At 42.7% G+C, this 14002-nt stretch overlaps 1 protein-coding gene across 1 annotated transcript in view; it reads left to right on the forward strand.

Annotated features, from left to right (window-relative positions):
- The window catches only part of rbl2 (retinoblastoma-like 2 (p130)), a 133005-nt gene that overhangs the window by 92004 nt on the left and 26999 nt on the right, over nt 1–14002 (forward strand). Inside the window, exons 11-16 of the mRNA XM_078210886.1 lie at nt 1153–1256; nt 4188–4325; nt 7224–7388; nt 10644–10755; nt 11206–11481; nt 12324–12577. Coding sequence (XP_078067012.1) covers nt 1153–1256; nt 4188–4325; nt 7224–7388; nt 10644–10755; nt 11206–11481; nt 12324–12577 — 1049 coding nt within the window. The remainder of the gene's footprint in view (nt 1–1152; nt 1257–4187; nt 4326–7223; nt 7389–10643; nt 10756–11205; nt 11482–12323; nt 12578–14002) is intronic.

A 14002-nucleotide genomic window follows, 5' to 3' on the forward strand; every position in this document is an offset into this window, starting at 1 on the left:
TGATCAGAGGCTGAGCATTCTGTGATGTGTAACTCGCCTCTGACTCCCCATAGTCACTCCACCTTATCAGTGTAATGGAGTACTCTCCACTTGTTTGGATAAGTGCATCTCCATGGACAAGACGCTCAACACCATTCAGGACAAATCAGCAAGTTTGATTGCCACCATTTCCACCACTGATGCACCAGTGGCAGCAGTGTGTATTACATACAGGATGCGCTGCAGCAACTTACCAAGGCTCCTTCAACAGCACCTTCAAAACCAAAGACCTGCACCACCTAGAACAAGGGTAGCAGGCCTAGGGGTGGGCAATAAATTCTGGGTTAGCCAGCCATACCCACTTCCCATGAAGGAATATGTTTTAAAATACAGTGAATAGGAATACTGCCTGTAAGTTCCTCTGCAAGTCACACCCAATCCTGACTTGGAATTCTATCACTTTACCTTCATTGTTTCTGTGTCAAGATCCCGGAACTCCCTCCCTAACTGCACCACGTGGACAGATCAAGAAGGCCTTCCACCTCCACTGAATGCTGGGCAACAAATGCTGGCCTTTCCAGAGATGCCCACATCCCATGAATGTTAAAAAATATCAAATTTTAATATATTGCATTGTTAATGCATTCTTCCATTAAAAAATTAGCACAAATGAACATATTTGAGAAAAGAATACTCTGGCCATGACTGGAACAAATTTCTTCTTAACAAATGCCGTTAGTAAAAATTCGTGGTTGGGCCTTTGGTTATTGGGTTGTTCTATCGTGCATTTCTTCTACAAATCCCTTGAAGTCAGGATGTCTACAGCCCATGTCAATCATGACAGATCCCTTCCCTCTTAATTTAGGTTTCTTTTCCTGCAGGTTCTAATGAACCTTGTGCTATTCTTAGCCTACCTTCAACATGTCTCAACTTTCACTTTGATTCACCCAGATGCAGTTCTGACCGCTTCCACTGTATGAGCCCACTCCTGCCTAGGTCCTTCTTTATCTTTTATCTTCAGCTGTTCCTATTTTCCTGTGACTAAGAATGAAGGAGCTTTTATTATATTGAGTGAAGGAGGGGCTTTCCTAATTTGTGTTGTAGTAAATTGTTTCCTTGGAAGGAAGTGTTAAATAAATGGGTCTGCTGATATGTTGGTCTTTAATTGCACAGACAACACCACCAAGCGCCTTCGACTTGCAGAGATTCTCTACTACAAAGTCCTGGAAGCAGTCATTGAGCAGGAAAAGAGGAGGTTAGGAGAGATAGATTTAACTGTAAGTACAAATTAAGATGTTTTGAAAACAGATATTAAAAGTTACTGCGTGCAGTATTGGCAGTAAGCTTTCATACACTAATACAACAAAAGACTCAACTTTAGGTTCAGCTGTTACATAAAGTTTGGCAAGTTTTCACACAGAGTCGCCGCCCCTATGTGTCAGAGGTGAAACTTTTTCTATCTATATTTTAATTGTGTATTAGCTCTTGTCACAGTATTTTTTTTAAAATGTTACAGATGAATCCTCAGCTGTGCAGGTGTCTGGTGTCATGCTGGCCTCAATTCATTATGGGGTATTTTCTTTTTAAATCTTGTGACAATGAAGCAATAAGTTTCCTCGGCTTCATTCCTTGTTTGATGGCACCACTTCCCCACCCCAGTACTGCAGTGTGGTTGTTGGCATTACTGACTAATAGATCTGCCAGATTTGGGAGGAATCTCAAGTCAAAGATGCAACATAAAGTCACTTTTGCTACTGTATAAAGTTTGGAAACTATCACATCTCCTATGTATTAAAACTAGTCTTAGTGAAGTGGCGAAGCTTCCAATAAGCAGCCCATTGTGATCTACATTTGCATCATGTGGACAACTTGTGAATTAATTAAGAAATGCCAGCATGGAATTGTTAAAGGTAAATTATGTTTACTTAACTTGATTGAGTTTTTTTGTTGAGGTAACATGGATGGTTGATGAGGGTAATACGGTTGATGCAGCATGTAAGAACTTCCAAACTTTCAAGCCACAAAACAGGGTTGCCAGCAAAATTGAAGCCCATGGAATAAAGGGCAAAATGGTAGGATGGATACAAAATAGGCTGAGTGACAGGAAACAGAGAATAGTGGTGGATGGTTGTTTTTTTTCCACATATACAATGGATTCTCCAAGGGTCAACATTAGGACCAATGCTTTTCCTGACCTATTTTAAGAGCCTAGATTTTGGTGCACAGTGCATAATTTCAAAATTTGCAAATGACACCAAACTTTGGATGTATTGTGAATTGTGAAGTGGCTAGTGATAGACTTCAAGAGCAAGTAGACAGGCTGGACGGAGACATGGCCGATGAAATTTAATGCAGAGAAATGTGAAGTGTTACATGTTGGAAAGAAGAACGAGGAGCTGTAATATAAAATAAAGGATACAGTTTTAAAGGGGTTGCAGGAACAGAGAAGCCTGAGGGCATATGCATACAAAGGTGGCAGGGCAGGTTGAGAAAGCCATTAATAAAGCATTCAGGATCCTCCGCTTTAGGGGCATAGAATCCAGAAGCAAGGAAGTTATTATCTGGTTCAGCCTCAGCTGAAGTATCATATCAAATTCTGGTCTTCAATACGGATGTGAAGGCTTTAAAGAGAGTGCAGAAAATATATACAACAGTGGTTCAAGGGGTGATGGACCTCAGTTATGTGGATAGATTAGAGGTTGTCATCCTTAGAGCAGAGAAAGTTGAGAGGAGATTTGATAGCGGTTTTCAAAATCATCAGGGGTCAAGATAGAGTGGGTGGAGGGAAAGTGTTCCACTGTCGGAATGGTTGAGAACCAGAGGACAGGGATTTAAGGCAAAAGAATCAACGGCAATATGAGGGAAAGCATTTTTTCACAGTAAACGGTTAGGATCTGAAATGCTCTATCTGAGAGTGTGGTTGAGGAACATACAATTGAGGCTTTCATAAGGGAATTAGATAAGCACCTGATGGGAAAATAATCGCAAGTTTACAGGGAAAGAGCGGAAGAGTGGGACGAGCTGAGTTGCTCTTGCAAAGAACTGACGTGGACATGAAGGGCTGAATGGCCACTTGCTGTGTTGTAACCAATCTATAATTCTATTTTACTTTTCATATTAGCTGATTTGATTTTTTTGTATTCCTTTTTGTCACAATTGATTTTGTTGCTATTGTTTCTTTCATGGAAATAATGTCACGATTATTAACAAATGGTCATGGAAAATAAAAGGCATAAGTGTGACTCTCATAATGGAACTGTGTATGTCATACAGACCAGCAGGTTCCGAAGGCATTGCATATGTACAATTGGTATGGTTCAGGTCAGAAACTCCAAAGTGTTTTATGGAGCCCGCCTGGATCATAAGTTTTGCACCTTGAATTTGGCTAGGATAAGCATGATATGTTTCACTTCATGTATATGATTCAAATGAGCCACTAGGGAGCTTTTATCAAACAAAGTTTATTTAAGAAGATAGTTACATGTATAGTAAGAATATTAACAATAACTGTTATCAATTACAAACAAAACAAAACAACCACAATAATGTATAACCCTTTACAAACATATCTAAGATGTTCCAATCAAACTAATTCCATAAACAAAACCCTTCTACAGGTTTAACACAGCAAAGACTAATGCTCACATGATACTGGAACTGAGTCCTTTGGATGAATGCTGCGGTTCTGTTGATACACTCAGAACAGTTTGAAGTCAGAACAGCTTCCTAGGACACCAGGGAGAGACTTTGGTCAAACTACCAGCAGCGGATTTTCTACTCCAGGAAGGCTTTCAGCTAATCAGCAGAATTTCCAAAACCAGGGGGGGGGAGAGAGAGAGAGACACTTCTTTCCAGCTTGATGTCCCTTCTCAAACTAAAACCTGCAGCTCAGAAATGACAATGAAAGAGCTCCCGTCATCTGATCTGCAAACATTCTACCTCCTGACAATGCAGGGTCACAAAATTAATTCCCAAATTAAAAATAAACAACCCCCATTTAAGCCAATTTAGGAGCAATAAAATGATTCCTCGCAGATAGCTCAGCAACAATGACATCAGCTAAGGCTATGAGGTGCAGAGAGCATGATATAAAAAAGATCTCTTAAAGGTACACTATTGTCACACAATAATGATTCAACCAAATGAATGTCTGATGTTCATAGTTTACATTTAACAAACTATGGCAAATGTCTCTGCTTGTTACACAGGGAATATTGGAACAAGATATATTTCATCGATCTCTTCTGGCTTGCTGCCTTGAAATAGTTATCTTTTCCTATAAACCTCCAGGAGACTATTCATGGATCATTGAAATCTATGATCTTCCACCCTATCATTTTTATAAGGTAAGCAATGCATGGTGGTACTAATTGACCTTCTATTAGCTCTTTTAAATTAAAAGTTTTAAGTTTATTTATTAGTGTCACAAGTAGGCTTACAGTAATACTGCAATGAAGTTACTGAGAAAATCCCCTAATCTCCAGTGCCTGTTCGGGTACACTGAGGGAGAATTTAGCATGGCTAATGCACCTAACAAGCACGTCTTTCGGACTGTGGTAGGAAACCCACACAGACACGGGGAGAATGCGCAGACTCCGCACAGACAGTGACCCAAGCCAGGAATCGAACCTGGGTCCCTGGCACTGTGAGGCAGCAGTGCTAACCACTGTGCCACCGTGTCACCCTAAAACTCCATAATTAGCTTCTATCCTATCCTTGAGTAATTGCTTGAAGAAAGAATCTGGCTGGGATATCCTGACCCCACCTTCTGCCGGGATCTTCCAAGCCTGCCGAAAATCTGTAGGATTTGGCTGGCATGCTGCTTCCCTCACAGCAGGTCCCGCCACTGCAGGGCCATGAATTCCTGGCTTCTGTCTTTATTTTGGTGGTAGTTATTATGTATTATTGAAAATATGATCTTTCACAGTTGGGGTCATCGTTTTCTTTATGCATTTCTATATTTTGAAAACTCGCATCACAAAAGATGGCCCTATTTTCCCTCCCGCACAATAATATAAATCTAGTGGTGCACTTTCTAGATTGGCCCCTTTTAACCTCCACTGAAACCATTTGTAATTTTTGTTCACCTCACTTAGGTGCCTTGTGTGAGCAACAGGCAGGGCTATTGTCTGGGAAGTGATCATTACGTCAATTTAGGGAGGAGAAATTGTACAGCTCTTGCAGCTCTTAAAGTCAGCACAGGTTCCTGACAGTAATTTGGCGTTCTTGTTGCAGTGAGAAAAAGCAGTTCAATAAACTCCAATCCACAGTGCAGTCCTGCTATAACCTTATAAGAGAAAACAAAACATTCGAGAGGGTTTAGTAGGTCATTGGCTGCCTCTGTACAGAACCGTCAATCTGACAGAGCAACCCCCAGGAACCTCTATTTTCGGTTTTGAAGATAGTGGTGTGAAAGATGTTAATAATGTCACTCTCGCTTTACTAACTTAGGGCTGATCCTAAAGACCACCAGCGGGCAGGAAAGCAGATGGGTGGACCCTTAAATAGTGGTGCCTTGCCATTGGCAGCATATCTCCACACACCCCACTCCGTGATTTTACAGATGGGTCACCTGCCTGTGACTTAATTGAGAACTGAAAGTGGATAATTAATGCCCGATTAAGGGCATCCCGCTGCTGCTAATGAACAACATGAATGGCTTGTGCCCGAGGTGTAGCTTGGCAGATTAAACTCAATGGGCTGCTGGTCAGTGAAATGGGGTTGGGATTTGGGGTGGGGAGAGGGGGTGGGGGGCAAGGCTGCCTTCTACCCAGCCTCCTGTGCCAATCGGAAGCTCCCCCCTCCACAGTTTTGCCTACCCGGATATACCCTCACCCCCTGCCCTGTCCAACATGCTTCCCCGCCAACCGTAACACCCCGTATTGAGTACTGTCAACCTGGCCCGAGCAAGAATCTGGACTTACTGAACGTCCATCATTGAATCCCACCTCCTTGGGCACAGCTCTTGCCCATGCTGTCAGTGTGCAGAGCTACTGTTCTCCGATTGGCTGGCAGCTCTCTGAGGTGGAACAATCTCCTGGAGATGGACAGAAGTCCAGCCTCATGCTAATTAAAGGGTTGTTGTCTGAAAAACTAAAGAGAGGCAGATGCGGCTAAGTGAGGGAGGGGGTCACTCCCAAAACTTTCACTAGAGCCCAAGGGAGCCCACCTTCAGCATAAAATCGAGCCCGTAGAATTTAAATGCTCTGACCCGCATTGGTGATGTGTGAGGAATTGTGCACAGTGTATAGAGACCTAATAATATATAATAATATAATAATCTCTATTCCTACTGCATCTGCCTAAAGCCTCTGGAGCTGGCATACACACAGTACTAAGCACAGAAAGAGCCCATATGTCTTAGCATAGCAGCCAGAAAGCATTGCTTTGACTTATTGGAGCGGAAGTGGATGCTAAAACCAAGGATAAACAAGATCTATCATAATATGGTGACTCAGCCTCAAAAACATTGAGAATTCAGTGATCCTGCTGCAGATGTTGGCCACTTCCTAGTGAAGTGGGTGTGGGATTTCTATTTGTAGGCAAGAACTTTGAATAGGAATCGGAACCAGGACTATATTTTTCAAACAAACTCCTCAGGAGATCATAGAATCCCTACAGTGCAGAAAAAGACCATTCGGCCCATCGTGTCTGCACTGACACCAATTCCTCCTGGGCCCTATTCCCGTAACCTCACATATTTACCCTGACACTAAGGGGCAATTTAGCATGGCCAATTAACCTAACCTGCACATCTTTGGACTGTGGGAGGAAACCGGAGCACCCGGAGGAAACCCATGAAAACACGGAGAATGTGCAAACTCCACACAGACAGTGACCCAAGGCTGGAATTGAACCCGGATCCCTGGCGCTGTGAGGCAGCAGTGCTAACCACTGTGCCGCGAAACTATATCCATAATTTCCCGATTGGTTTGTGAGGAAATTTGACGGGCTGTTTTCTGATCTGGAAGTGATTTGCATTGACATTTTTACTTTAAATCAATCCAAATGCTGATCCCGAACATAAACCTGTTCAGTGTAATGCATAATGTTGCACACAATCTTAAATTATCCCTGGTTATAGAAAACCATTATCTGAAATTATTCTGCCCTGCGGAGGGCGGGGGGGAAAGGGCTTTATAATAAATTCAGGTATATTAATATGGTGGCAGCGACAGGAAATTCTTTGGTGTGCGTTTATGTGCAGTTTATAATATTTCCAAAGTTGATTGCCTATTTTGTAGGTGATAGAGGTACTTATAAGGGCAGAGGATGGTCTCTTCAGAGAGGTAGTGAAACATCTAAATCATATTGAGGAAACTATCCTGGAAAATATGGCATGGAGACAAGAGTCACCCCTTTGGGATGGAATTAAAGATGCAGAAAACAAGGTTCCAACATGTGAGGAGGTGAGTGTCCATCTTCACTTTATTATTTACTCTTGTAGCTTGCATTAATCTCATCACAAACTATTGCCATAATTCTGATTTATGAAGGAAATAAATTTCTTTAATTGGGCAAGATATGACTAGGCCTCTTTTCATTACGTGTCAAATACCGCAGTGGCTGTTCTACAAACCATTTTATTTTTATTCAGTCATGGGGCATCAGCCTCACTCAAAAATGCTAGAATATGTTGCCCATCCTTACTTGTCCTTGAAGAAGTGACGGTGGAGCCACTTTCTTGAACCAGTGTGCAGTCCCTCTGGTGTAAAAAAAGCTGTGGTGCCGTTAGGGAAGGAGTCCCAAATGTTTGACCCAACAACAATCAGAGCAGTGATACAGTACCAAGTCAGGGCAGTGTGTGGCTTGGAGGGGAACTTGTGAGTGGTGGAGTTCCAATGCATGTGGCATCCTTATTCTTCTGGTGATAGAGGTTGTACATTTGGAAGATGCTGTTGAAAGTGATTTGGCAAGTTGTGGAAGTGCATCTCATAGATGGTATATGCTGCTGCAATTGTACATGGTGAAAGGAGTGAATATTTAAGGTGGTGGATGGGGTAACAATCATGCAGGCTACATTATCCTAGATGGTGTTGAATATCTTGTGTGTTGTTGGAGCTATACTCATCCAGGCAAGTGGAAAGTATTCCATCACACTTCTGATTTGTGTTTTGTAGATGGTGGGCAAGCTTTACAGTATCAGGAGGTTAATCAGATTTAACCTTCCAGACCTTCCTACCTCAATGAAAATAAGCATTATGATCAGTGGGAGGAGAGGAGGGCACATTACAACACAATTATTTATATTAATAAGGCCTGATATCTAACAAAGAATCCTTCACTTGTGTTAATAGTATTCTTAAGGTTACATATATACTTAATTGATTAAATGTCTTGAGCACATATAAAGAGAGGTTCGGGGACGCTGGGTATTGGTTAGGGAGAAGGCAGACATATGTAATAAATATGCAAATAAATCTAATATTAAGTAAAAAGATTAGCATCTTGTTTCCTATCTCACTTTGGAAGGAATTGGCATAGTGGACTTAGGCCTATGCCCCCATGCAGTGTGGGCAACATTCTTCTCCAAAGTTTTCCCTAACCGCTAAATGAGCAGAACAAATTAAAAATAACCAGAAGGGTAAAGTTCTTCCTCCAAACCTATCTTTCCAACCTGATCAAAGCACAGTACTTGGCAGCGAATAACATGAATAGGGTAGTTTCATCCGAAAATTGCCATGCAAAGCTTCATGTCCCATTCCTGTACTGTGCAAGCTGCACCCATTAGTACCAGACTTTGTATTGTTTAATGAACAGTAATTTAAAAAACTGCTACAAACGACTCAGAAAATGCAGCGAGCAGTGCTGGGCCTTATTTTTGTGGGATGTCTACACTGTTTTCCTAGGATTCTCTCAGATCTTCCTTCATCCTCTCAGTCTGAGGGCACACCAATCTTCGGATGTGTTCAAAAAGCTGGCTGTGGCTTCACTGGACTTTTAAGATTATATGATTGAGGTTTTTAAAACAATGCAGAAATTAAATTCCATTACAGATGATTAGACTGAATTCCTTTTTGTTATTTTAACTCTGAGAAAAAAACTTCTTTCAAAATGGCAGGCAAAGGAACTTTATAGTCGCCTGAGACAGTAAATTATACCTTTATATCATAGTTCAGCAGACAAAAGGAAAGAGTTACAAACATACGTATGAAATAGGAGGAGATTTAGGCTATTTGATCCCTGGAGCCTGCACTGCCATTCAGTAAGATCATGGCTGATCTGTTTGTGTTTCGAACTCCACATTTCCATCTACCCCCAATAACCTTCGATTCCCTTGCTTAACAAGAATCTATCTAATTCTGCCTTAAAAATATTCAGTGACTCCGTTTCTACCGCCTTCTGAGACAGAGGGGGCGATTTGTGTAGTGGGCTGGGAGACATCAGTGGAGGTCATTGAGCGGACTCCCTGCTGGACGCCACGGCCTCCGCATGTCTCCTGGGCTAAGATTTTTGGAATCATCGGCTCTGCACCAGAAAATGGCGCGGAGCTGATTACAACATTTAAATGAGTATTAGCATCTGATTAGCAGGCCCAAGACTGAAGTCTCTGGGCCCGCTAACATCATCTACCCCTGCCAGGAGTGGTTCCCTCTAAGGGGGTTCACAACTGCTCCCCACTAATGGGGAACAGGCAGCCCAACCCACTGGAGGGAACAGAGGCTGCTGAGGACCCCCCCTCAGGAGATCGGGGCAAGGGGGGGGGGTGTCCCCAGGCAGTGCCAGCCTGGCCTGCTGGCACTGCCCAAGGGGCAAACTGGCAGTGCCTAAGAGGCACCTTGGCACTGCCCACCGGGCATCAGGCAGTGCCAAGGATTCACCCAAAGAGGAGACATCCTTTCCACACCATTCAAGATCTTATATATTTCAATCAAGTCACTCTCTCTCTCTTCCAAACTCTAATGGAAACAAGCCCAGCCTGCCCAACCTATCCTCATAAGATAACCCGCTCATTCCAGGTATCAATCTAGTGAACATCCTCTGAACTACCTTCAACGCATTTACATCCTTAAAAAAGGAAATCAAAACTGCACACAGTATTCGAGATGTGGTCTCACCAACGCCTTGTATAACTGAAACATAACATCCTTACTTTTATGTTAAATTCCTCTCATTATAAAAGACAGCATTCCATTTGCCTTCTTGATTACATACTGTAGCTGCATACTAACGTTTTGTAACTCATACACGAGTTACATCTCGATCCCTCTGCACCTCGGAATTCTGCAGTCATTCTGCACTTAATTCATGTTCTGCTTTTTTATTCTTCCTGCCAAAGTGAATAACTCCACATTTTCCCACAACATACTCCATCTGCGAGATTTTTGCCCACTCACTCAATCGAACGATATCCATCTGCAAACTCCTAATGTCTTCTTCAAAACCTGCTTTCCCACCTATCTTAGTGACTTCTTCAAATTTAGCTATCATGCCTTTGTTCCGCTCATCTAAGTCATTGCTGTAAATTGTAAAATGTTGAGGCCCCAGCACGGACACCTGTGAGATAATTGTTACATCCCGATGTATTACCACACGATGTACTTTCTTCAGAAAAAATTTAAAACTTCACCTTATTAGCAGAAAGCAATTAGAAGTAACCAGGTATGAAATGGTATTGGTATTGGAACCCACAGAATTGATTTAGAATTTGTACATTCCTTCAGGTGATGCCACCACATTACTTTGAAAATCTGGAGAACACTGGAAACAGTGAGTTGTCCTCTCCTATTACTCATTCACGACTAAACGAGGTTCGCACTGAGAGTGGCAGAAAAGGTAGGTGGCTCGAATTAAAATGAACTTGCACCATATACCATAGCTCTCCTGATGTAGAGCTTCCTGCCAGGAAGCACATATCGGGAATTCATGTGTCGTCATCGCAACAGCCCGATTCCCCATCCATTTAGTGCACTTGCATGGAGCTGAGCAGGGAAGACTTAAAATTTACGACTGTTTGCTTCCCTTATGATGTTCTTCTCCATGTTGGCTCAGTGGACAAATGTATCAAATGATGTGGTTCGGAGCCAAAGAAATCATGAAGATGTCCAAATGCTGCCTGTAGTGTCCTGAATAGTAAGATTTTGGGCAGGAGATCTTACGCATTTATAAAAATGCTAATAGGAGCATCCTTTCTCAGAAAATGTATCTCCTGATAAAGCCACTAAATTGCAGTCAGAAACTGTTTTAATGATTATTACTCAAGTACACTCCTGCTGCTCTCTCCAGATACCATTGCATCACCTACCACACTGCACGATCGTTACAGCTCTCCAGCAGCAAGTAGTGCGAGAAGGAGGCTGTTTGTGGATGGTGACAACAACCCAGACTCTTCAAGCAACTCCCTCAGAATTTCCCAGCAACCAACAGTTAACACCGTTCCAGTCCAGAATGTGACCACTGAGACTGTATCTATCGCACATGTCCCTGGACAGACCTTAGTCACCATGGCAACTGCAACTGTTACAGCTACCAATGGACAAACTGTTACAATTCCAGTTCAAGGCAAGTGATTGATACATAAAGTTGTAGTGTTTACTTCCTGCCTTACTCGCTAGTATTATGGATATTTAAACTTGAGCATGGAACTGCAGGTAATCTAAAAATAGTCAATCCTGCAGAATATTTTCAATTACGAATTTTCCACCTGCACTTTTATAAATAAGGATGGAAGAAATTTTCCAGGAACTAGTAAGGGGTTCATTTGTATACAAGACGAGGAAAAAATGATTATTAACTTAGAAAACCCAACTGGAATCCTTATTTGGAATTTTCTTATTTCTTTGTACAAGTTCTGCTAAGTTTCAATTGAAGTGTTTCTGTTGCAGGCAAAAAGGTTTATTTAGATTTAAAGTTGGAAATTTATCGTCTTTTGTGCACTTTTGGCTATTATGCTAAACATTTGGCAGCACGGTGGCACAGTGGTTAGCACTGCTGCTGCACAGTGCCAGGGATGTGTATTTGATTCCGGCCTTGGGTGACTGTGTGGAGTTTGCACGTTTTCCCCGTGTCTGCGTGGGTTTCCTCCGGGTGCTCCGGTTTCCTCCCACAGTCCAAAGATGAGCGGGTCAAGTTGATTGGCCATGCTCAATTGCCCCTTAGTGTTAGCAGGATTAGCAGGGTAAATATATGTGGTTATGGGTTAGGGCCTGGGTGGGATTGTTGTCGGTGTGGGCCCAATGGGCCGAATAGCCTCCTTCTGCACTAGATTCTATTCTATTCATTTGCAAATATCTAAGATTAGTCCTTAGGACATTTTGATTATTTAAACTATTCTTGTCAAGTGACGTTAAAAGGTATTTTTGTCCTTCGGCAATCTGCTAATTTTGTTTTTTTTTAATTTTCAGGCATTGCAAATGAAAATGGAGGAATCACTTTCATTCCAGTTCAGCTCAGTGTCACTGGACAGGCCCAGTCTGTGGCAAATACCATTCAACCCCTTTCTGCCCAAACTCTTGCCAGTAGTCACCCAGTAGCTGGTGCTGCAGTGCAGATTGCTGGGCAGGTGCCAATTCAACAATCCCCAGGACAAAGACAAATCCAACTGGCCACGAATAGCAGACCCAAAAAGACAGGTTCTGTAGCTCTGTTCTTTAGAAAGGTATGTTTCTTTGTGGGTATGAGAGTGAATATTTATTATGGTGATGTACTGGGGAAAGAAATACTTTTTATACCCAGTATTAGCTTCAGATACTTAGCGGAATTTTCCAATAATTTGTCAATGTCAGGCTCTGACTGAAAACCGGCATGTATCTCTCCAAATGCACGGCCGAGTTCTCAGACGGGTTTTTCTGGCACCCTTGATGAATCATAGAATCATAGAAACCCTACAGTACAGAAATAGGCCATTCGGCCCATCGAGTCTGCACCGACCACAATCCCACCCAGGCCCTATCCCCATATATTTACCCACTAATCCCTTTAACCTATGCATCCCAGGACACTAAGGGCAATTTTTTTTAGCATGGCCAATCAACCTAACCCGCACATCTTTGGACTGTGGGAGGAAACCGGAGCACCCGGAGGAAACCCACGCAGACACGAGGAGAATGTGCAAACTCCACACAGACAGTGACCCAAGCCGGGAATCGAACCCAGGTCCCTGGAGCTGTGAAGCAGCAGTGCTAACCACTGTGCTACCGTGCCGCCCCATTATCAGAGTCTGGCAGGATAGGGCCAGATTGAGCTGCCAAGGTCGGCTCTACATGTTGGCTCCACTATGGCAGTACCTTTGGCACTTCCCTTCCTTAATGCCAGGTGCACCCTCACTGCCCACACCCCCCCCCCTTCCCCCTCATGCCTGCAAATTCCCCCTTCTCAGTCGCCGCTCCCCCATCACTCTCAAGTCCCCCCTTCAAAGGCGTCAGCATTCTTTCCCCCCCATCCCCATCCCGAACCACACATAACAATAACCCCCACCCCTATCATTCTCCCCCAGAGATTTGATTTGGTTTGATTTATTATTGTCACATGTATTAACATACCGAGGTTCAGGATTCCTAATGGGACTGCCAGGGGCAATATTTTTTCTGTTACTTATAATAAAGCTGTAAAAGCAAATTCATAGAATACATTTGTGATTATGGTGTGATTAACAAACAAGCCTGTCTGTATTATTCTCGGTTGAATAGGGCAACAGCAGTGATGGGGTCCGGAAGGTTTTTAATATGCCAGAGTTACATAGTGAAGTGGTCCTTGTATGTTTGACACTTCTTCAAACTGATGGACAATGATTTGGCTCAGAGGCTGGAAATAACAGTCAGGGTTTATATAGTACTTTTTTTCCAACTGGAAATACTTCCAGTCATTTTCTGTCTGCCATTTAGATGAGTAACATTTGTAGCAAATTAAATGGGAAATCTAGCCTATTTGCTGGATTAAAATTGGACAACAAAGAACAAAGAACAATACAGCACAGGAACAGGCCCTTCGGCCCTCCAAGCCCGCGCCGCTCCCCGGTCCAGGATTGAATCCTGAATCCAGGATCCCCGCCCAATTTTCCAGCCTATCTACATACCAATATCCT

This window comes from Mustelus asterias, chromosome 4, assembly GCF_964213995.1.
Source record: "Mustelus asterias chromosome 4, sMusAst1.hap1.1, whole genome shotgun sequence".
NCBI lineage: Eukaryota > Metazoa > Chordata > Chondrichthyes > Carcharhiniformes > Triakidae > Mustelus > Mustelus asterias.